The sequence below is a fragment of the Oncorhynchus masou genome, chromosome 9, assembly GCF_036934945.1.
Source record: "Oncorhynchus masou masou isolate Uvic2021 chromosome 9, UVic_Omas_1.1, whole genome shotgun sequence".
Taxonomy (NCBI): Eukaryota; Metazoa; Chordata; class Actinopteri; order Salmoniformes; family Salmonidae; genus Oncorhynchus; species Oncorhynchus masou.
In genome coordinates this window covers 9241418-9264964 of record NC_088220.1, presented here as the reverse complement: position 1 = coordinate 9264964, position 23547 = coordinate 9241418, and the positions used below count along the sequence as shown (strand labels likewise).

General features: G+C 42.1%; 1 protein-coding gene across 1 annotated transcript in view; it reads left to right on the top strand.

The window, feature by feature from the left end:
- LOC135545401 (uncharacterized) overlaps positions 1-23547 on the top strand; it is a 33372-nt gene that overhangs the window by 9193 nt on the left and 632 nt on the right. Inside the window, exon 4 of the mRNA XM_064973008.1 lies at positions 22992-23468. Within this exon, the coding sequence (XP_064829080.1) occupies positions 22992-23468 (477 nt within the window). The remainder of the gene's footprint in view (positions 1-22991; positions 23469-23547) is intronic.

Sequence of the window (23547 nt, the reverse complement as noted above, 5' to 3'; positions counted from 1 at the left end):
AAAACCTCTTAAAACCCTCTTAAAACCTCTTAAAACCCTCTTAAAACCTCTTAAAACTTCTCTTGAAGCAATGATATGCACACGTCACCATATTATCTTAAAACCTCTTAAGGATCGATATATATATATATATATATATATCTATATATATATATATATATATATTTGCCTAAAAATGACATATCCAAATCTAACTGCATGTAGCTCAGGACCTAGAAGCAAGGATATGCATATGTCACAATATTATCTTAACTAAGCCGACAAGAGAGAGGTGTCGGGGCAAAACGATGATTGAGCCTTGAGCAAGAAAACTGAGACTGTAGTGTTTTCTTCTCAAGCTAAACTGTCAGTTATGAATTGTCAGACACCAAACCACCTGACATTGAAAGGTTTTTTAATTTTAAACATTACTAATGGCTAAATAGTTGATAGTCTGTTGATGATGAGGTAAATGAGTGCAAGTTAGGGCCCAGGATGAGAGCTCTACGAGCCAGCCAAAGTATTCATAATACAACTGTATTTAAGATAATCTCAGTGGGACTAAGATCCTTTCATGGCTAAATAACATCTAGGTTTCCCTGAAATCTGTGGCGGGATTTATTCAGCAGTCATTTCATATGTTTGACCAAACGTCAGAGCTTTGGCGTCATACAATTGGGGAAGACGTTCGGTCTATAAATTGGTAATGCTTAAGACGTTATCTCACTTTGTTAAATCTCTGCTACTGTTAAGAGTTAGGATTCTATAATGACTAGGTGTGAGACTACGCCACCAGACTAGAATGTTAATATATACATCCTAATATAAAGCTTCATTCTGTAACGGTTTTCTTCCGTTGAAGGAGAGGACCAAAGCGCAGCGTGGTTAGTGTTCTCTTAATAAGAGAAACTAAACATGAACAATTACAAAAACAACAAACATGGCAAAACCCGAAACAGTCCTATCTGGTGCAGAGAACACAAAGACAGGAAACGACAACCCACAAAACACAACACAAAACAGGCTGCCTAAATACGGTTCCCAATCAGAGACAATGACTAACACCTGCCTCTGATTGAGAACCATATCAGGCCATACATAGAAACGGACAAACTAGACACACAACATAGAATGCCCACCCAGCTCACGTCCTGACCAACACTAAAACAAGAAAAACACAAAAGAACTATGGTCAGAACGTGACACATTCTCAGTAGTGTGGCCTTTGGAACAGAGTTCCAGTCTACCCAAAGGTATACTGTAGCTTTAAGACAAAAGAACGACAGGCGTGATCAAATGCTAGGTTCAACAAAGTCTCAAGCCAACAACATTGTGGTATGTTATATTCAGTTGTATTGTGTTTACTGATACCTAAATGACTTTCTGTTATCCTGTTCTGTTAAAAAAGGTTTTGATACAATTATTTAATTTTTGTTGGGTTCACTCCAGAAGATAGGTGTGTGTAAGGCAGTTTAGGGTTGGTCTAGATAGATAATTGACACCTTGGCACACTACCATCCCTGCTAAAGTTTCTAAAAAAACATGCTATTGACGCACAACATGTCATTTTAGGGCAGAGTCAGACACACCAATACGTTAGTGTACATTAGCAACGTCTCCCATCAGACCCTATTGAATAAAGTGTACAGATCTGCCCACAATGTTGAAATCTACATTAGCAATAAGGTCCCAAACTGTCGGTCGGGGGCAGGGGTCCAAGTGGGGAGCGGGAGGACGTTTGTGCATCGCAAAATAAATATATATATACAGTAAATTCTATATTTTAATACAATTTTCAGGATAGAAAAATGATTTCAGTGTAAACGTAAAATGACTAAAACCAAATATAAAGTAGGTGAATTTACAATCAACTAAATAAAAGCTAGACAATCAGGCTCCCATTGACGTTGGTATGAAATGTTTTAAGCATAAAAAGCCATGTCAAAATGTGCAGAATCGCAGGAAATTAGCTTTCAACCTGCAACATTTTATCTCAGCTCCAGGGCGAGACGTGTGTGATTGCAGAAGCTTACTTTTCAACCTGCAACATTTTATCTCAGCTCCAGGGCGAGACGTGTGGGATCGCAGAAGCTTAGTTTTCAAACTGCAACATTTTATCTCAGCTCCAGGGCGAGATGTGTGGGATTGCAGAAGCTTAGTTTTCAAACTGCAACATTTTATCTCAGCTCCAGGGCGAGACGTGTGGAATCGCAGAAGCTTACTTTTCAAACTGCAACATTTTATCTCAGCTCCAGGGCGAGACGTGTGGAATCGCAGAAGCTTACTTTTCAAACTGCAACATTTTATCTCAGCTCCAGGGCGAGACGTGTGGGATCGCAGAAGCTTACTTTTCAAACTGCAACATTTTATCTCAGCTCCAGGGCGAGACGTGTGGAATCGCAGAAGCTTAGTTTTCAAACTGCAAAATTGGCCCTCTGCTGCCATGATAATATTTTCGTTTTATTCTTTGATCTGTGTATGTTTTTTTTCTCACCGTTCAACCCTTATGGTGGACTCAAAAGACACCTCAATTGATGGGTCACGAAGCAAAAAAAAAGTTTGTGAACCCCTGCATTATGCTAACATAACATCTCTGTTTTGATCAGTGGCAAATGGCAACCATAGTCTATATTTGTCTCAGTCAAATATGTGTATCCTGAGGTACATGTGATCACTACTACGTGAATTTAGGGATACTAGCTAGGTTTCTGTCCAATTGGCGACATATTTTCATGCGAATATTCAAAATCTGCATAAAAACAATGTGCGGATAAAATTAGGTGATGAAGTATGACTTTACTCTGATAAAAACTGTGGATGGAAATATGGTTATTGTCACCAAAATATGTTGACTGGGCACAAAAATAGGGGGGCAAAATGCATACAAAAAGGCACCCTATGCCCTATGTAGTGTACTATGTAAGAAATAGAGTGCCATTTGGAATGTAGTAATTTGTCTCAAATATCAACCACAGGTAAATAGACATCTTATAGGAAATGATTTGAGGCCGCATCCTGTTGCAACTGGGCTTACCCTCAACTGGCATAGGCCTCCCCCGTCCAATACCTTTCGCTACAGTCATCAACTCACCACTGTAAAATACCTGTCATTAAAGAGTAGTTTGTGTTGCTAGTCTCTGCACGTATTGGGTCATTACCATACGTTTGTGGGAACAGACCACTTCTAATGGACTGGATGGAGGTACTGTCCAAGAGGCTTCTTAACAGCTTTTAACCCGAAGCCACAAGACTCCTGAACAGCTAATCAAATGGCTTCCCGGACTATTTGAATTGTCCCCACCCCGCCCCTGCTGCTACTCTCTGTTTATTATCAATGCATAGTCACTTTACCTCTACCTGCATGTACACATTACCTCAATTTCCTCGACTAACCTGTACCCGCGCACATTGACTCTGTACCGGTACCCCCTGTACCGGCGCACATTGACTCTGTAATGGTACCCCTGTACCCGCGCACATTGACTCTGTAATGGTACCCCCTGTACCCGCGCACATTGACTCTGTACCATTACCCCCTGTACCCGCGCACATTGACTCTGTACCAGTACCCCCTGTACCCGCGCACATTGACTCTGTAACGGTACCCCTTGTACCCGCGCACATTGACTCTGTAACGGTACCCCCTGTATATAGCCTCCACATTGACTCTGTAACGGTACCCCCTGTATATAGTCTCCACATTGACTCTGTACCGGTACCCCCTGTATATAGCCTCCACATTGACTCTGTACCGGTACCCCCTGTATATAGCCTCCACATTGACTCTGTAACGGTACCCCCTGTATATAGCCTCCACATTGACTCTGTACCGGTACCCCCTGTATATAGCCTCCACATTGACTCTGTACTGGTACCCCCTGTATATAGCCTCCACATTGACTCTGTACCAGTACCCCCTGTATATAGCCTCCACATTGACTCTGTACCAGTACCCCCTGTATATAGTCTCCACATTGACTCTGTACCGGTACCCCCTGTATATAGCCTCCACATTGACTCTGTACTGGTACCCCCTGTATATAGCCTCCACATTGACTCTGTACCAGTACCCCCTGTATATAGCCTCCACATTGACTCTGTACTAGTACCACCTGTATATAGCCTCCACATTGACTCTGTACCGTTACCCCCTGTATATAGCCTCCAAATTGACTCTGTACCGTAACACCCTGTATATAGCCTCCACATTGACTCTGTACCGGTACCCCCTGTATATAGCCTCCACATTGACTCTGTACCAGTACCCCCTGTATATAGCCTCCACATTGACTCTGTACTAGTACCCCCTGTATATAGCCTCCACGTTGACGCTGTACTGGTACCCCCTGTATATAGCCTCCACATTGACTCTGTATTGACTCTGTACCAGTACCCCCTGTATATGGCTATATACAGGGGGTACCAGTACTGAGTCAATGTGGAGGCTATATACAGGGGGTACCGGTACAGAGTCAATGTGGAGGCTATATACAGGGGGTACCAGTACAGAGTCAATGTGGAGGCTATATACAGGGGGTACCGTTACAGAGTCAATGTGGAGGCTATATACAGGGGGTACCAGTACAAAATCAAATCAAATCAAATCAAATTTTATTTGTCACATACACATGGTTAGCAGATGTTAATACGAGTGTACCAGTACCACCTGTATATAGCCTCCACATTGACTCTGTACCAGTACCCCCTGTATATAGCCTCCACATTGACTCTGTACCGGTACCCCCTGTATATAGCCTCCACATTGACTCTGTACCGTTACCCCCTGTATATAGCCTCCAAATTGACTCTGTACCGGTACCCCCTGTATATTTCCTCCACATTGACTCTGTACCGGTACCCCCTGTATATAGCCTCCACATTGACTCTGTACCGGTACCCCCTGTATATAGCCTCCACATTGACTCTGTACCGGTACCCCCTGTATATAGCCTCCACATTGATTCTGTACCGGTACCCCCTGTATATAGCCTCCACATTGACTCTGTACCGGTACCCCTGTATATAGCCTCCACATTGACTCTGTACCGGTACCCCCTGTATATAGCCTCCACATTGACTCTGTACCGGTACCCCCTGTATATAGCCTCCACATTGACTCTGTACCGGTACCCCCTGTATATAGCCTCCACATTGACTCTGTACCGGTACCCCCTGTATATAGCCTCCACATTGACTCTGTACAGGTACCCCCTGTATATAGCCTCCACATTGACTCTGTACTAGTACCCCTGTATATAGCCTCCACATTGACTCTGTACTAGTACCCCCTGTATATAGCCTCCACATTGACTCTGTACCGGTACCCCCTGTATATAGCCTCCACATTGACTCTGTACTAGTACCCCCTGTATATAGCCTCCACATTGACTCTGTACCGGTACCCCCTGTATATAGCCTCCACATTGACTCTGTACCGGTACCCCCTGTATATAGCCTCCACATTGACTCTGTACTGGTACCCCCTGTATATAGCCTCCACATTGACTCTGTACTGTTACCCCCTGTATATACCCTCCACATTGACTCTGTACCGGTACCCCCTGTATATAGTCTCCACATTGACTCTGTACCGGTACCCCCTGTATATAGTCTCCACATTGACTCTGTACCGGTACCCCCTGTATGTAGCCTCCACATTGACTCTGTACTAGTACCCCCTGTATGTAGCCTCGCGACTGTTATTTTACTGCTGCTCATTAATTATTAGTTTTTTTTCTCTCTTTTTTTAATTGGTTTATTTTTTATTATTATTATTTTTACTTCAGTTTATTTTTAGTAAATACTTTCTTAACACTTTTATTTTTCTTTAAACCGCATTGTTGGTTCAGGGCTTGTCAGTAAGCATTTCCCTGTCAAGGTCTACTACCCCGTTGTATTCGTTGCATGTGAACAATAAAGTTTTATTTGATTTGATTGTCTGTGGTTGCCTCCCAAATGGTACCCTATTACCTTTTAAAAGGACTACTCTTGACCCCTACCCTATGGGGCCTGATCAAAAGTTGTGCACTACATAGGGAATGGCGTTCCATTTGAGAAACAGTCATGTGTCTGTGGATTTATAGAAAGGTGACTCTGTTAAATATATCATTATTTTCACATTTCCTTCCTGTCTGATACAGCCTTTCTCTCCACACAGCTAGACCTGGAGCAGAGGGTAGGGGGTAGGGGGCTGGGGGCGGACAGCAGAGTCGAGCAGCAACTGATGGAGGACAGAGAGCAGAGGGACTGGCTGGGAGAGATTCCTTATCTGATCCAGACCACTTTGGGAAGGAAAGAGACACCTGTGGAATTCTGGGACGATATATTACCACCTAAGTAGCCATAAACCCAGAGTTAGTGTTACACCTGACAAGGCAGTCTGTGATGGCTTCAGGCATCAACCCCTCATCATCCCCTCAGCTCCTCAGTGTAACGACGTTCTTCGTTTGTCGAAAGAGAGTCGGACCGAAATGCAGCGTGTTGGTTACTCATGTTTATTAATGAAACAAATAACGGAACTATACATGAAATAATTAATAAATACAAAACAACAAAACGGAACGTGAAACCTATTACAGCCTATCTGGTGAACACTACACAGAGACAGGAACAATCACCCACGAAATACACAGTGAAAACCAGGCTACATAAATACGGTTCCCAATCAGAGACAACGAGAATCACCTGACTCTGATTGAGAACCGCCTCAGGCAGCCAAGCCCACACAACACCCCTACTCAGCCGCAATCCCAAATACTACAAACCCCAATACAAAAATACAATACATAAACCCATGTCACACCCTGGCCTAACCAAATATATAACGAAAACACAAAATACAATGACCAAGGCGTGACACTCAGAGTGAAAAATATGTGTTTATGTGGCAGACGTGAGTAGGCTGCTTAGCTTCAAAAACATTTGGACAAACAGACAAATGCATATTTTAAGAATAAATACTGGACCGACAGACATCAACATTACGCAAGAGAAAATAACAATAATAATGGTAACACATTCTTCTGCAGTACAACTATAATGAATAACTATTTTGCTGTCATGGCACCTAGTGGCAGCCTAGGCAGAGAGCTCATGTAAATTCTGTACATATTTAATCATTTTTTATGATTTTTCTGTCAATATTTTTATGCTTTTTATTTTTCAATAGCTAAATGAGTGCAGATCAAGTCTTATGTCATGAATTGGATTCCTCCCCGTAGATTTCTGAAAATCAGCGTTGTCAACAAGCTAGCTAATGCTAGCTAGCCAGTGTTTCTTTTTATTTGAATTACACCTACTGACTTAAGGTTGGTTTTCACCAAGCACTCCAACAGACTGGATCTAGAAGCACCCCAACAGACTGGATCTAGAAGCACCCCAACAGACTGGATCTAGAAGCACCCCAACAGACTGGATCTAGATGCACCCCAACAGACTGGATCTAGATGCACCCCAACAGACTGGATCTAGAAGCACCCCAACAGACTGGATCTAGAAGCACTCCAACAGACTGGATCTAGAAGCACCCCAACAGACTGGATCTTGAAGCACCCCAACAGACTGGATCTAGAAGCACCCCAACAGACTGGATCTAGATGCACACCAACAGACTGGATCTAGAAGCACCCCAACAGACTGGATCTAGAAGCACCCCAACAGACTGGATCTAGATGCACCCCAACAGACTAGATCTAGAAGCACCCCAACAGACTGGATCTAGAAGCACCCCAACAGACTGGATCTAGAAGCACTCCAACAGACTTGATCTAGATGCACCCCAACAGACTGGATCTAGAAGCACCCCAACAGACTGGATCTAGATGCACCCCAACAGACTAGATCTAGAAGCACCCCAACAGACTGGATCTAGATGCACCCCAACAGACTGGATCTAGAAGCACCCCAACAGACTGGATCTAGAAGCACTCCAACAGACTGGATCTAGAAGCACTAAAACAGACTTGATCTAGAAGCACTAAAACAGACTGGATCTAGAAGCACTAAAACAGACTGGATCTAGAAGCACTAAAACAGACTGGATCTAGAAGCACTAAAACAGACTGGATCTAGGTCTGGGCCTGTCTCCTACTACCAGTCTCTACAGGCCTGTCTCCTACTACCAGTCTCTATGGGCCTGTCTCCTACTGCCAGTCTCCTGGACTCTCGCTTCAGAGACTGTATCTGAATATAACACACCATACCACAGCTCCTCTGGCATGTTCTCCAGGTCCATCATTCTTCAACCTGGTCTTGGAGCTGATTCTGCCAGATACACACCCAGCCCAGCCTGTCAGAAGACTGGCACTTTCATCTACTGGGTTTACCTGCTGGCCCAGGTTGAAAGGCTGTTTATTTGACACCTAATGTGTTGACAGGTGTCAGGGCCTAGAAAGAACGCCTCTACCTTTGTCTTCCCCCTGCCAGAGGGAAGGAGGGAAGGAGGGAAGGATGCATCTCCTCCTCCACCTCCTGAAGGCCTAGGGTGTTCCTGTGGTGGCGTATGTTTCCATTGCTCTCCCAGGAGGGCGTGGGGCTGTAACCAGCCCAAACGGGTCCCCGGGGAACAGCATTAAACCTTAAACACCTCAGTGCTCCTGCTCTGTTTGTTTTGCAGCTGGTCTTTATGTTGATGACTTGTTTGTTTGTCTGTCTGTCCTCTCGATTGTTTAACGCTGTTGTATTTGAAGGAAGGAAATGTTTTTTTTTGTTTGATGAATTAGAAAAACATGAACGCTTAAAAACACGTTAGGCTTAGTTATCTTTTCTTCTTTTGTCATTATGTTTCATTATGTTTATTAAAGTTTTATGTCTAGTAATTGGCATTACAAAATGTAATTGCCGTTTCTCATAATGTCAAAGGTCTAGCATAATGTCAAATTATATTGCATCACTAAATGCCATTGTCATGATCTAATAACTTGTTACGTAATTAATGCTCTATGTCAATCCTGTACAAGTGTTCATATCAATTGTCACAGAAAAAAAACCCTCCACATGTCTCTTTGACAGAATGACGATTTACCACTAAACTGTTTCTAATGCCTGGGAGCTGAAAAGCTTCTGACAGACAGAGTGAGTGAACTCAAATGAATGATGAGTCTCTCTGTGATGTTGTCATGGACAGAATGATGAGGTGCTAGACGTGTCTCTGTGATGTTGTCATGGACAGAATGATGAGGTGCTAGACGTGTCTCTGTGATGTTGTCATGGACAGAATGATGAGGTGCTAGACGTGTCTCTGTGATGTTGTCATGGACAGAGTGATGCGGTGCTAGACGTGACTCTGTGCGCACGCAGAATGATGAGGTGCTAGACGTGTCTCTGTGATGTTGTCATGGACAGAATGATGCGGTGCTAGACGTGACTCTGTGCGCACGCAGAATGATGAGGTGCTAGACGTGTCTCTGTGATGTTGCACACGCAGAATGATGAGGTGCTAGACGTGTCTCTGTGATGTTGCGCACGCAGAATGATGAGGTGCTAGATGTGTCTCTGTGATGTTGCGCACACAGAATGATGAGGTGCTAGACGTGTCTCTGTGGTGTTGTCATGGACAGAATGATGAGGTGCTAGACGTGTCTCTGTGATGTTGCGCACACAGAATGATGAGGTGCTAGACGTGTCTCTGTGGTGTTGTTATGGACAGAATGATGAGGTGCTAGACGTGTCTCTGTGATGTTGCGCACGCAGAATGATGAGGTGCTGGATGTGACTCTGTGATGTTGTCATGGACAGAATGATGAGGTGCTAGACGTGTCTCTGTGATGTTGCGCACGCAGAATGATGAGGTGCTGGATGTGACTCTGTGATGTTGTCATAGACAGAATGATGAGGTGCTAGACGTGTCTCTGTGATGTTGCGCGCGCAGAATGATGAGGTGCTAGATGTGACTCTGTGATGTTGTCATGGACAGAATGATGAGGTGCTAGACGTGTCTCTGTGATGTTGTCATGGACAGAATGATGAGGTGCTAGATGTGACTCTGTGATGTTGTCATGGACAGAATGATGAGGTGCTGGATGTGTCTCTGTGATGTTGTCATGGACAGAATGATGAGGTGCTTGACGTGTCTCTGTGATGTTGTCATGGACAGAATGATGAGGTGCTTGACGTGTCTCTGTGATGTTGTCATGGACAGAATGATGAGGTGCTAAACGTGTCTCTGTGATGTTGTCATGGACAGAATGTGGTCAGGCCACGTCTATCACTGTTCTGAGGGAAGTGGCACTTACAGTGCATTTGGAAAATATTCAGACCCCTTGACTTTTTCCACATTTTGTTACGTTACATCCTTATTCTAAAATTGATTAAATTGTTTTTTTCCCCTCACCAACCTACAGACAATACTCCATAATGACAAAGCAAAAACAGATTTTTAGAAATTTTTGCAAATGTATTAAATATCAAACATCTGCAATTTTACATTTACATGAGTATTCAGACCCTTTTAAATGTATTTTTATTGAATATCTGAAACAAACAATCTACTTGCAGTGAAGCCGCTCAACAACTGCACCACACCAGTCATCCAGCAGATTCCCATTCAGAGAGACACACAGAAGCATCCAGGGTCAATGCCCTGCTCAAGGGCACGTTGACAGATCCCTCACCAGGCCAAAAAACATGAACCCCTCCACAGTTCCCCAATAGCTGTCCCTCAACCATTCGAGACCCCTCCCACACGAATACTTAAAAAAATAAAATAGAATGAATTCCATTCCCCACCCACAATAACCCCCCAATAACCCTCCAATAACCCCCCAATGCACCAACAACCAAGAGAATGAACTAAAGATACAAAAGAAGACAGAAGAAAACAGAAAACAACAATGCAAAAAAAAGAAATCAAATAAAACAACTTTAAAACAAAGGACATCAAGGACAACTAAAATAATCACAGCAATGCCAACTGTATATGTTTGTGTGTATGTCTGGCACTATTACATGTGTGTGTGTTTCCTTGTATGTGTTTATTTGAATGACAGTGTGTGTATAGCCCATCCCATCTATCTCTGCTGGTCACCCTCAGCCCATCCCATCTATCTCTGCTGGCCACCCTCAGCCCATCCCATCTATCTCTGCTGGTCACCCTCAGCCCATCCCATCTATCTCTACTGGTCACCCTCAGCCCATCCCATCTATCTCTGCTGGTCACCCTCAGCCCATCCCATCTATCTCTACTGGTCACCCTCAGCCCATCCCATCTATCTCTGCTGGTCACCCTCAGCCCAACCCATCTATCTCTACTGGTCACCCTCAGCCCATCCCATCTATCTCTACTGGTCACCCTCAGCCCATCCCATCAATCTCTACTGGTCACCCTCAGCCCATCCCATCTATCTCTACTGGTCACCCTCAGCCCATCCCATCAATCTCTACTGGTCACCCTCAGCCCATCCCATCTATCTCTACTGGTCACCCTCAGCCCATCCCATATATCTCTGCTAGTCATCCTCAGCCCATCCCATCAATCTCTGCTGGCCACCCTCAGCCCATCCCATCTATCTCTGCTGGTCACCCTCAGCCCATCCCATCTATCTCTACTGGTCACCCTCAGCCCATCCCATCTATCTCTGCTGGCCACCCTCTTCAGATTTCTACGCAACACATATCTTTCAACTATGCTGTGATGTTTAATGTACAATTTCAATCTATCTAATCGAATAGGATCCACAGATTGCAAGTTGAAGATAAATACTTTTACTAATAGTGTTATTATATTAGTAATTGACTGACCCGGTCTCTCCAGATCTCCGAACAGTATTATTTCTAGGGTTAATTTTAGATCAATGTTATGCATTTTCAGCCAGTCCTGAACCAGAGACCAGAGACAGGCTACCTGAGGGCAATACCAAAATAAATGGTCTATTGATTCTGTATCCTCATAACAATATCTGCAGAGCTTTGATGATTTGATGCCCCAAATATTCAACATTTTGTTGGTGGCAAGAATTCTATATAATTATTTTAGCTGAAAAGCATGAAGTCTTGAATCTTGGGTTGTTTTATATATCAACTCATACACCCTGTACCGTGGAATCGGTACATCAAAAATCTCTTCCCAACTATTTAGCAATTCATATGGCAGTTGTCAACATTCTGGTCCTCAAATGAACTGTTATACTTCCCTATTTACGTTATTTTATTCCTCTGCCAGTTTTGATCCTTTATATTGGGCAGACAGACCAGTTTCCCGCCTCCTCCAGTTTTGATCCTTTATATTGGGCAGACAGACCAGTTCCCTGCCTCCTCCCGCTGCCACCCGCCTCCTCCATTTTGGGGGCAATGCTGTAATCAATTGGTTGTACTCTTGGATTGAACAGACCTTCCCGTACAATAATTGAACTCCATGAAGGATATAACTCTAACATTCCAATTTACAATACCATTTAAGAACAAAATACCCGTTTCAAACATCTTTCCCATAAATACAGGTATTGTATCAACCAACACATTTGAGTTCAACCATAAAATTTGTTCTAACTTTTCAGGGGGATGAAATTGTGTGTTCAGTGTTCAGTTTATTAAAGTTATCATCGACACATACCACACTTACGACAATCGTTACAGATGAAATTGAAATTGTAGACAGCTCTGCAAGGATTGTTTGATAAAGAGAGATACTTTGAAAAAATATAATTTTCAATTAATCGAAAATGACACATGGCAATCTGCACAAAGGCAAAAAGGCCATTTTTAAACAATGGATGACCTGTCCTTAGTAATCTACTTGAGAATCATTTAGGGTTCAAGTAAAACTTTTGAATAAGTGAAGCTTTTAGAGAGAGGTTTAGTGCTTTTATATTTAATCATCTCAACCCACCCAATTCATAATATAGATAGGCACGTTTTATTTGTCTTGTTTAGCGTCCCAGATAAAGCAAAATATTTTTTGCTCATATGATTTGATAAAAGAATCATCAGGAGTAGACAGCGCCATAAGTACATGAGTAAACTGAGATATGACTAAGGAGTTAATCAAGGCCATTTTTCCATAAATGGACAGGTACTTACTTCTCCATGGTTGCAGGATCTTGTCTATTTTTACAAGTTTTCTATTGAAATTCATTATGGACAGCTTATTTATATATTTTGTGATTTGAATACCAAGTATGTCTACTTCCTCATCAGCCCATTTTATAGGTAAACTGCAGGGTAATCTAAAAGTTGTATTTTTAAAAAGATCCAATACATAATATTGTACACTTATCATAATTAGGTTTTAGTCCAGAGAGTACAGAAAAGTTATCTAGAACTTCAATGAGACATTGTAGGGATCTAGCTTGCGGACTTAATATAAATTTGAGTCATCGGCATACATGAACACCTTTGTTTTTAAGCCTTCGATTCCTAATCCTCGATTGTTGTTATTGGATCTGATTTTAATAGCTAGCATTTCGATGGCCATAACGAATGGATATGGTGACAGCGGACATCCTTGTTTAACTCCTCTTGACAATTCAAAACTCAAATTGTTTGTACTATTTTATCCCTGTGGTTGCTATACATTATTCTTTACCCATTCTATGAGAGAATCACCGAAATTGAAAAAATCCAGGCATTTATAAATAAAATCCAGATTTACTTTATCAAATACCTTTTCAAAATCCACTAGAAATACCAGGCCTGGCTTCTTAGATGTTTCTTGATGTTCTATTATTGCTAGTAGTTGTCGTATATTATCTCCAATGTATCGACCATGTAAAAAACCTGTCTGATCAGGATGAACAATACCTGGTAAAACCCTTTAAATTCTGAGCGCTATGCATTTCACTAGTATTTTTGCATCACGACATTGAAGCGTAAGAGAGAGACCTCCAGTTTTTTAGATAGACTATAGGTCTTTATATTTTCCATCTGGGTCTTGTTTTAATAATAGAGAAATCAGACCTTCCTGCTGAGTACCTGACAGACTACTATTTCTATAGGAGTAGTTAAAACCATCTAACAATGGAGTTTTTAGTATATTAAAAAAGGCTTGATATACTGTACCTCTAAGGTTATGCCATCAAGCACTAGGATTTCACTAGACTGAAAGGATTTAATAGCCTCAAAAAGTTATTCCTCTGTAATTTGTCCTTAGCACTGATATTTCTGTACATTTGTTTAATTTTCCATTTGTTATATTATTTGGAAAGAATTCCTTACCATAATCTTCCTTCTGTGGAAGCGGATGAGACGGAAAAGAGAATATCTGCTGAAAATATTTCGCTTCCTCTTATAATTCGGGGAATCAAAGATGACTCCGTCGTCAGTAACGAGTTTCTGCAAGTTCTTTTTGTTAGCGTTCCTGTATTGGAGATTCAAGAAGAATTTTGTGCAATTTTCTCCATATTCCATCCAGTTTGCTTTATTTTTGTGATAGATTACATTATATAGATTCCTCAAGTTCTTTTTGTTTCTCCTCTCACTTATTTTGTATCTCTGTAGTATCGTTTTAATTGCTATCTACCTGTACTATTAGTTAACGGATTTCCCTTGTTAGTCTTGTCTCTTTAGCCAGAAACTGCTTTTTTCTTATTGATGAATATTGAATGAAATGACCCCTGAAGGTACATTTAAAGGTATCCCAAACAATAAGGGGATTTGCTAAACCTATACTACTCGGGAAAAATTCAGTTATAAATTATTTTGTGTTAGTTAAAAATAAGTTGTACTCCAGTAAACTTTGATCAAATGTCCAATATCCCCGTCCACGTGGAAAATCTATAAGAGGCCAATTAGATGATGATCCGATCGCATTCTGCCCCCTTTTAAAACTTTTTAAACCTTTGATGCAAGAGAGAAAGAGACAAGAAAGTAGTCAAGATGACGAGCTTGATTAAGTCTCCTCCATATATATCTCACGAGGTCAGGGTTCTTTAGTCTACAAATATCCCCTATTTCTAATGTGTTCATAATATTAGTGATTTCCTTAAGGGCACGGGGATGATAGTTTGTAGAGTGATTACCTTTACGGTCCATTGAGGTACTTAACACTGTGTTATTGTCTCCTACCATAATGGTTTGATCATTTGTTGCCTGTAAGTTCAATAAATTGCTATAAATATTTTAGAAGAAGTATGGATCATCCTGATTTGGACCATATAGATTAATGAGCCAAATCTCTTTTTCGTCCACATTCATATTCATTCCTGTCTATTTGCACATTCAAATCTAAATTTTTGTTAGTTCATAACATCACACCTTTTGAGTTCCTTTGTCGTTGACAGAAAACTATTTCACCAGCCCGTTCCTTTCAACTCCATCTAAGGATGTAGAGTGAGTTTCCTGTAAACAGTATATGTTATATTCCTTTTCTTTTAGCCACGTAAAGACTGATCTTTTTTATTACCTGCTAAACTGTTACAACTATAACTGGCTCTACTTATTTCACCCCTCACCATAACTAGATACTATTCTCAGTCTAAACTGACCATAATTAGTGCTTGTAAAGTTACTGCCATCAGAGGTATTATGGAAGGTCAAAACCAGAGCTTTCAAATGTCTGATATTTAGAATTCAAGAAATAGGTTCCAGTTTATTCCCTTGCCTGTTTGCCTGTGAGCCAATGCCACAGATGTTAGAACATTGAGGCAAGATATTATTTGTGTAGTAAATCTGAGTAGGTTGATGTGTATGATATTGGATGTGATTTAGTGAAAGTGTGTACGATGTCTGTATAATGGTAAGTCTATAATGTGTGCTGTATAATAATAACTAATGATAACTGCCAATAATAATAATAATAACTCTGCCAATTTGCACGGTTGAGTGTCTATATGTGTGTAACATGTAGTGCGTATAGCCTTAATGTTCATGATGATAATTGTAATCCATATCGTATCACTATCATAGTTGCATCATAATTGCATCATTGAAAAACACATCCCAGCACTTCCATAGCAATTGCCGTTTCACATGATCATGAAAAAGGCCTTGCATTCCTCTAGAGACGGCTTCACTACAGTACAAATGTATTCCATGTAATATGTTATTAGTCCCCAATACGCCTATACTGATATCTTCGATGTGCTTGTTGCAAACATATATAAACTTGTAGACAAATACATAAAAAATATAGACAAACAAGAAACGTATTAAATTAAAGAACAGTTTGACAATGGAGAGAGAGGTGAGAGACGGAGAGGAGAGAAGAAAAGAGAGAAAGAGAGAGTGAGAGAAGAGAGCGAGATTAGGTGTGTGTGTGTATGTATACATCCATATGTGTAAGTGAACATGTAATTGAGTACGTGTGTGTTCATATCCACTTCAGAGTGTTCAGATATTTTTACAATTCTTTTTTTTCGTAACCTGAAGTCCCGGTAGAATCTAGTACAGCCATCGTGTTATGGATCTGTCTCGGAATAGCTGTCCATCTATAAAGAGTTTGTCCACAATGAGAAAGTCACGCTTACCCTTCTCCCTCTGTTGTCTTTGTACCGGAAACAGTCTCTAACGACGTTTGTTTATCTCCCTTGGAAATTGTTCATTGAGACTGAATTTGGTCCCATTAAGCTCCTTCCCCTGCTTTTGATCAGCTCCTTTTGTTGGTAATGTTCAAATTTTGCGATGATTGGTCGGGGACCCTTTGTCTTATCGCTTGAGCTCCAAGTCAAATCAAATCAAATCAAAGTTTATTTGTCACGTGCGACGAATACAACAGTGAAATGCTTACTTACAGGCTCTAGCCAATAGTGCAAAACATGTATTAGGTGAACAAAAGGTAAGTAAAGAAATAAAACAACAGTAAAAAGAGTATATACAGTAGCGAGGCTATAAAAGTAGCGAGGCTACATACAGACACAGGTTAGTCAGGCTGATTGAGGTAGTCTGTACATGTAGATATGGTTAAAGTGACTATGCATATATGATGAACAGAGAGTAGCAGTAGCATAAAAGAGGGGTTGGTGGGTGGTGGGACACAATGCAGATAGCCCGGTTAGCCAGTATGCGGGAGCACTGGTTGGTCGGCCCAATTGAGGTAGTATGTACATGAGTGTATAGTTAAAGTGACGATGCAAGTCTGTGTGCTGGAAAGACACCTTGTTTATAGTCTCATTTGGAAGTTTCAAGGCGGATTGTATAAATTCTCTGATCAATAATAACAATATAATCCCTCTGGATTATTGGATGCGTCCTCAGGAATCCCAGAAAAAAATGATTTTCACGCATGCCACGACCTTGTATGTCTAGTAGCGACTCCTTCTTCATCCTGTCTTCCCTGGGTAGACATTCCATGTTGGAATCGTGGATTTTTTTTACCTTGACTGTGAGTGCCTTGTTATCTCCTTGGAGCGTCAGAATTGCACTGTGGCTAAACTCCCCCCCTCGGCCCTGCTACCTCCTCACACAACCTTTCCAGTGTTGCATCGTCCGTGTCTGTAGATGAATATGTTTTTTTATTTTGTCGGGTTAAAGTTATTTTGTGAGGTAGTTGGATCTTTCCAGCGTTAAGTATAGTACTATTCAGACCTTAACTTAGTAATTTGTTGAAGCACATTTGGCAGCGATTACAGCCTCAAGTCTTTTTGGGTATGATGCTACAAGCTTGGCACACCTGTATTTGTGGAGTTCATCCCATTGTTCTCTGCAGATCATCTCAAGCTCTGTCAGGTTGGATGGGGAGCGTCGTTGCACAGCTATTTTCAGGTCTCTCCAGAGATGTTTGATCGGGTTCAATTCCGGGCCCTGGCTGGGCCACTCAAGGACATTCAGAGACTTGTCCCGAAGCCACTCCTGTGTTGTCTTGGCTGTGTGTTTAGGGTCGTTGTCCTGTTGGAAGGTGAGCCGTCGCCCCAGTCTGAGATCCTGAGCGCTCTGGAGCAGGTTTTCATCAAGGATCTCTCTGTACTTTGATCTGTTCATCTTTCCCTCGATCCTTACTAGTCTCCCAGTCCCTGCTGCTAAAAAACACTCCCACAGCATGATCAAATAAAATTGTATTAGTCACATGCAGGTGTAGACCTTACAGTGAAATGCTTAGTTACAAGCCCTTAACCAACAATGCAGTTTAGAAAATATGGATAAGAATAAGAATTGCTCAGCTCAAGGAAGAGTCTTGGTGGTTCCAAACTTCTTCCATTTAAGAATGATGGTGGCCACTGTGTTCTTGGGGACCTTCAATGCTGCATTCATTTTTTAGTACCCCTCCCCAGATCTGTACCTCGACACAATCCTGTCTCGGGGCTCTACGGACAATTCCTTCGACCTCATGGCTTAGTTTTTGCTCTGACATGCACTGTCAACTGTGGGACCTTATATTGACAGGTGTGTGCCTTTCCAAAGCATGTCCAATCAATTTAATTTACCGCAGGTGGACTCTAATGAAGTTGTAGAAACATCTCAAGGATCACCAATGGAAACAGGATGCACCTGAGCTACATTTACGAGTCTCATAGCAAAGGGTCTGAATACTTACGTAAATAAGGTATTTCAATTTGTTTTTTAAAACTAAATTAGCAAACATTTCTAAATACTTGTTTTCACTTTGTCACTTGGGTATTGTGTGTAGATTGATGAGAGAAACAAATTATTTAATCAATTTTAGAAAAAGACTGTAACGTAACAAAATGTGGAAAATTCAAGGGGTCTGAATATTTTCTCTGATTTACCCACAAGGCCTCAGTCTGGTCAGTCACTTCAGATGACAGCTTTTATTTTCAAAATGACTTTCAGTATCTATATACTGTACATCTATGATAGACTAGTGGGGAGGAAACATCTGTATATGTGTGAGTGAGTGATGGGAAATATTTTGTGAGATGGTTTAGACATGGTCTGGGAATCAATGTGGAAGGTCATACCATGCACCACTGTCCTCTCAACTATCTCCAATCATAATGTCTCACTGGGAGCAGTGTCCTCTCAACTACCTCCAATCATAATGTCTCACTGGGAGCAGTGTCCTCTCAACTATCTCCAATCATAATGTCTCACTGGGAGCAGTGTCCTCTCAACTATCTCCAATCATAATGTCTCACTGGGAGCAGTGTCCTCTCAACTATCTCCAATCATAGTGTCTCACTGGGAGCAGTGTCCTCTCAACTATCTCCAATCATAATGTCTCACTGGGAGCAGTGTCCTCTCAACTACCTCCAATCATAGCGTCTCACTGGGAGCAGTGTCCTCTCAACTATCTCCAATCATAGTGTCTCACTGGGAGCAGTGTCCTCTCAACTATCTCCAATTATAGTGTCTCACTGGGAGCAGTGTCCTCTCAACTATCACCAATCATAGTGTCTCACTGGGAGCAGTGTCCTCTCTACTATCTGACTGCAGTCACTATGGTGTTAGAGACAGAAGAGGGTTCTCTTCAGTCACTATGGTGTTAGAGACAGAGGAGGGTTCTCTTCAGTCACTATGGTGTTAGAGACAGAAGAGGGTTCTCTTCAGTCACTATGGTGTTAGAGACAGAAGAGGGTTCTCTTCAGTCACTATGGAGATTGAGGCAGAGGAGGGTTCTCTTCAGTAACTATGGTGTTAGAGACAGAAGAGGGTTCTCTTCAGTAACTATGGTGTTAGAGACAGAGGAGGGTTCTCTTCAGTAACTATGGTGTTAGAGACAGAAGAGGGTTCTCTTCAGTAACTATGGAGATTGAGGCAGAGGAGGGTTCTCTTCAGTCACTATGGAGATTGAGGCAGAGGAGGGTTCTCTTCAGTCACTATGGAGATTGAGGCAGAGGAGGGTTCTCTTCAGTAACTATGGAGATTGAGGCAGAGGAGGGTTCTCTTCAGTCACTATGGAGATTGAGGCAGAGGAGGGTTCTCTTCAGTAACTATGGTGTTAGAGACAGAGGAGGGTTCTCTTCAGTCACTATGGAGATTGAGGAAGAGGAGGGTTCTCTTCAGTCACTATGGAGACTGAGGCAGAGGAGGGTTCTCTTCAGTCACTATGGAGATTGAGGCAGAGGAGGGTTCTCTTCAGCTTTGTGTGTGTGACATAAGTCAGCTCAGACACTCCTGCTGAGTAGATTAGATTTGATTAGAATCACTTCATTATTCCTTTGCAGAGATTCTTCTTGCAGTGTTGTGAAACAAAATAGGACAATACAGGACATAAACAATCAAACAGGACAAGACCCACATTGTTGTGTATTGTCTTCATCATCCTATTGTAGAAGTGTATTGTGCTCCATAATGAGCATAGCTCATAGTCCATAAACACCAAGAGGAGGAAGATCTCTGCTGGAACAGTCATAACGGTCTCATGGACTTCCAGTTTCCTTAATAATCAGCCCCTATCATTGATCAAGGTGTAGCCTATTGTCATTGGGGATGTCATGTGGAACGCTATTGGATAACCACATTCTTCACCATGAACCACAATGAATCTAGACATCTAGGAATATGATTCCAGAATAGATCTAGAAATGTCAGAAGTTGCAATGTAACTATAGTACGCCATTATAGTGACATAATTAATACATTGTGTTAGATTACATGTAACTTCTATGGTAAAGTAGCTGATGCTTGATGTGCAGATTTTAGTTTAAGTCTACATAAAGGAATAGGTACTGTAGGGTTATCCATGACTATGTGATAGTTTTGCTGTCAAATAACCTACAGTATATTTTGAGAATGGCATCCATTCATTGCCAACATCCCACAGACTGTATATCTTTGTTCCAGACCCCAACCAACTGAAATTGGCCAAGGGGCTCTTAGTGAGGCCTACTCAACACTTAAGCAATACTTTATGTGTTTTTGTCGAGGACAAATTGCTCCAGGAGGTCTAGTACCATAAACTAAACTCTATTACTCCGACATGTTCTCGCCTGCATGGGAGCTATGACAAAAATGTCATAATTCACTCTATCCCAGGGATAAACCAACGCCATAGAGTTATCCCAGGGATAAACCAACGCCATAGAGTTATCCCAGGGATAAACCAACGCCATAGAGTTATCCCAGGGATAAACCAACGCCATAGAGTTATCCCAGGGATAAACCAACGCCATAGAGTTATCCCAGGGATAAACCAACGCCATAGAGTTATCCCAGGGATAAACCAACGCCATAGAGTTATCCCAGGGATAAACCAACGCCATAGAGTTATCCCAGGGATAAACCAACGCCATAGAGTTATCCCAGGGATAAACCAACGCCATAGAGTTATCCCAGGGATAAACCAACGCCATAGAGTTATCCCTGGGATAAACCAACGCCATAGAGTTATCCCAGGGATAAACCAACGCCATAGAGTTATCCCAGGGATAAACCAACGCCATAGAGTTATCCCAGGGATAAACCAACGCCATAGAGTTATCCCAGGGATAAACCAACGCCATAGAGTTATCCCAGGGATAAACCAACACCATAGAGTTATCCCAGGGATAAACCAACGCCATATAAACCAACGCCATAGAGTTATCCCAGGGATAAACCAACGCCATAGAGTTATCCCAGGGATAAACCAACGCCATAGAGTTATCCCAGGGATAAACCAACGCCATAGAGTTATCCCAGGGATAAACCAACGCCATAGAGTTATCCCAGGGATAAACCAACGCCATAGAGTTATCCCAGGGATAAACCAACGCCATAGAGTTATCCCAGGGATAAACCAACGCCATAGAGTTATCCCAGGGATAAACCAACGCCATAGAGTTATCCCAGGGATAAACCAACGCCATAGAGTTATACCAGGGATAAACCAACGCCATAGAGTTATCCCAGGGATAAACCAACGCCATAGAGTTATCCCAGGGATAAACCAACGCCATAGAGTTATACCAGGGATAAACCAACGCCATAGAGTTATCCCAGGGATAAACCAACGCCATAGAGTTATCCCAGGGATAAACCAACGCCATAGAGTTATCCCAGGGATAAACCAACGCCATAGAGTTATCCCAGGTATGAGGCGGTCGGCAGATGAGGTTTACTGGTACATGAAACAGACACAAATAACTCACGTTCAGGATCTAATCTACACTAATCTAATCTAATCTACACTGTTAATCTGTGTGTGTAATGAATGTGTCATTACTTGTGTGTCATGGAATCTCCAGTGACTGACAGAACAGTGAAAGCATTGGCAGGTTATTCTGACAGACAAATTAGAGGGTAAATATAATGAATTCATCATTGTTCAGTCTTGCATTTTGAGAGTTTTTACAATAATAGGATTGAAGTATCATATGGTCGTACAGAATCCCATCTATGAGATTGATTTTAAACATGTCACAAAAAACATGATCACTTCAATAGCTGTAAAATAATGGCATATTAGCATGAGCCTAATATCAAGGTTAACATCTTATTTGTATCCCTATAACCTATTTTGTTGTATTACAGTTTGAATGTCAATCAGTTATTCAATGCACGTTTTCTTCTTGTGATGAATTAATATGACAGTTTAATAATGTGACACATCCAAACCCCAAATCATCTTCACCAGTGTTACATGATCTGCGGGGGCCGGTTCAGTCATAGGACTGATGTACAGAGACAGAGTGACATGCACCTGGAACAGAGTGAGATTGGGTTTCATTGGAGTGCAGGCAGGGCTGCCTCCAAAAGCCAGATGATTTATACATACAGTGTAACTGACTTGTTCAAGAGATTAATCTGCCTCATTTGATGGGACGGCTAAACAAACAACACCACAGTCTCCTATCTACCAGTCTCCTATCTACCAGTCTCCTATCTACCAGTCTCCTATCTACCAGTCTCCTATCTACCAGTCTCCTATCTACCAGTCTACTATCTACCAGTCTCCCATCTACCAGTCTCCCATCTACCAGTCTCCCATCTACCAGTCTCCCATCTACCAGTCTCCCATCTACCAGTCTCCCATCTATCAGTCTCCCATCTACCAGTCTCCCATCTATCAGTCTCCCATCTATCAGTCTCCCATCTACTAGTCTCCCATCTACCAGTCTCCCATCTACCAGTCTCCCATCTACCAGTCTCCCATCTACCAGTCTCCCATCTATCAGTCTCCCATCTACCAGTCTCCCATCTACCAGTCTCCCATCTACCAGTCTCCCATCTACCAGTCTCCCATCTACCAGTCTCCCATCTACTAGTCTCCCATCTACCAGTCTCCCATCTATCAGTCTCCCATCTACCAGTCTCCCATCTACCAGTCTCCCATCTACCAGTCTCCCATCTACCAGTCTCCTATCTACCAGTCTCCTATCTACCAGTCTCCCATCTACCAGTCTCCCATCTACCAGTCTCCCATCTACCAGTCTCCCATCTACCAGTCTCCTATCTACCAGTCTCCTATCTATCAGTCTACTATCTACCAGTCTCCTATCTACCAGTCTCCCATCTACCAGTCTCCCATCTACCAGTCTCCTATCTACCAGTCTCCTATCTACCAGTATCCTATCTACCAGTCTCCCATCTACCAGTCTCCTATCTACCAGTATCCTATCTACCAGTCTCCTATCTACCAGTCTCCTATCTACCAGTCTCCTATCTACCAGTCTCCCATCTACCAGTCTCCCATCTACCAGTCTCCCATCTATCAGTATCCCATCTACCAGTCTCCCATCTATGTCTCCTATCTACCAGTCTCCCATCTACCAGTCTCCCATCTACCAGTCTCCCATCTACCAGTCTCCTATCTATCAGTCT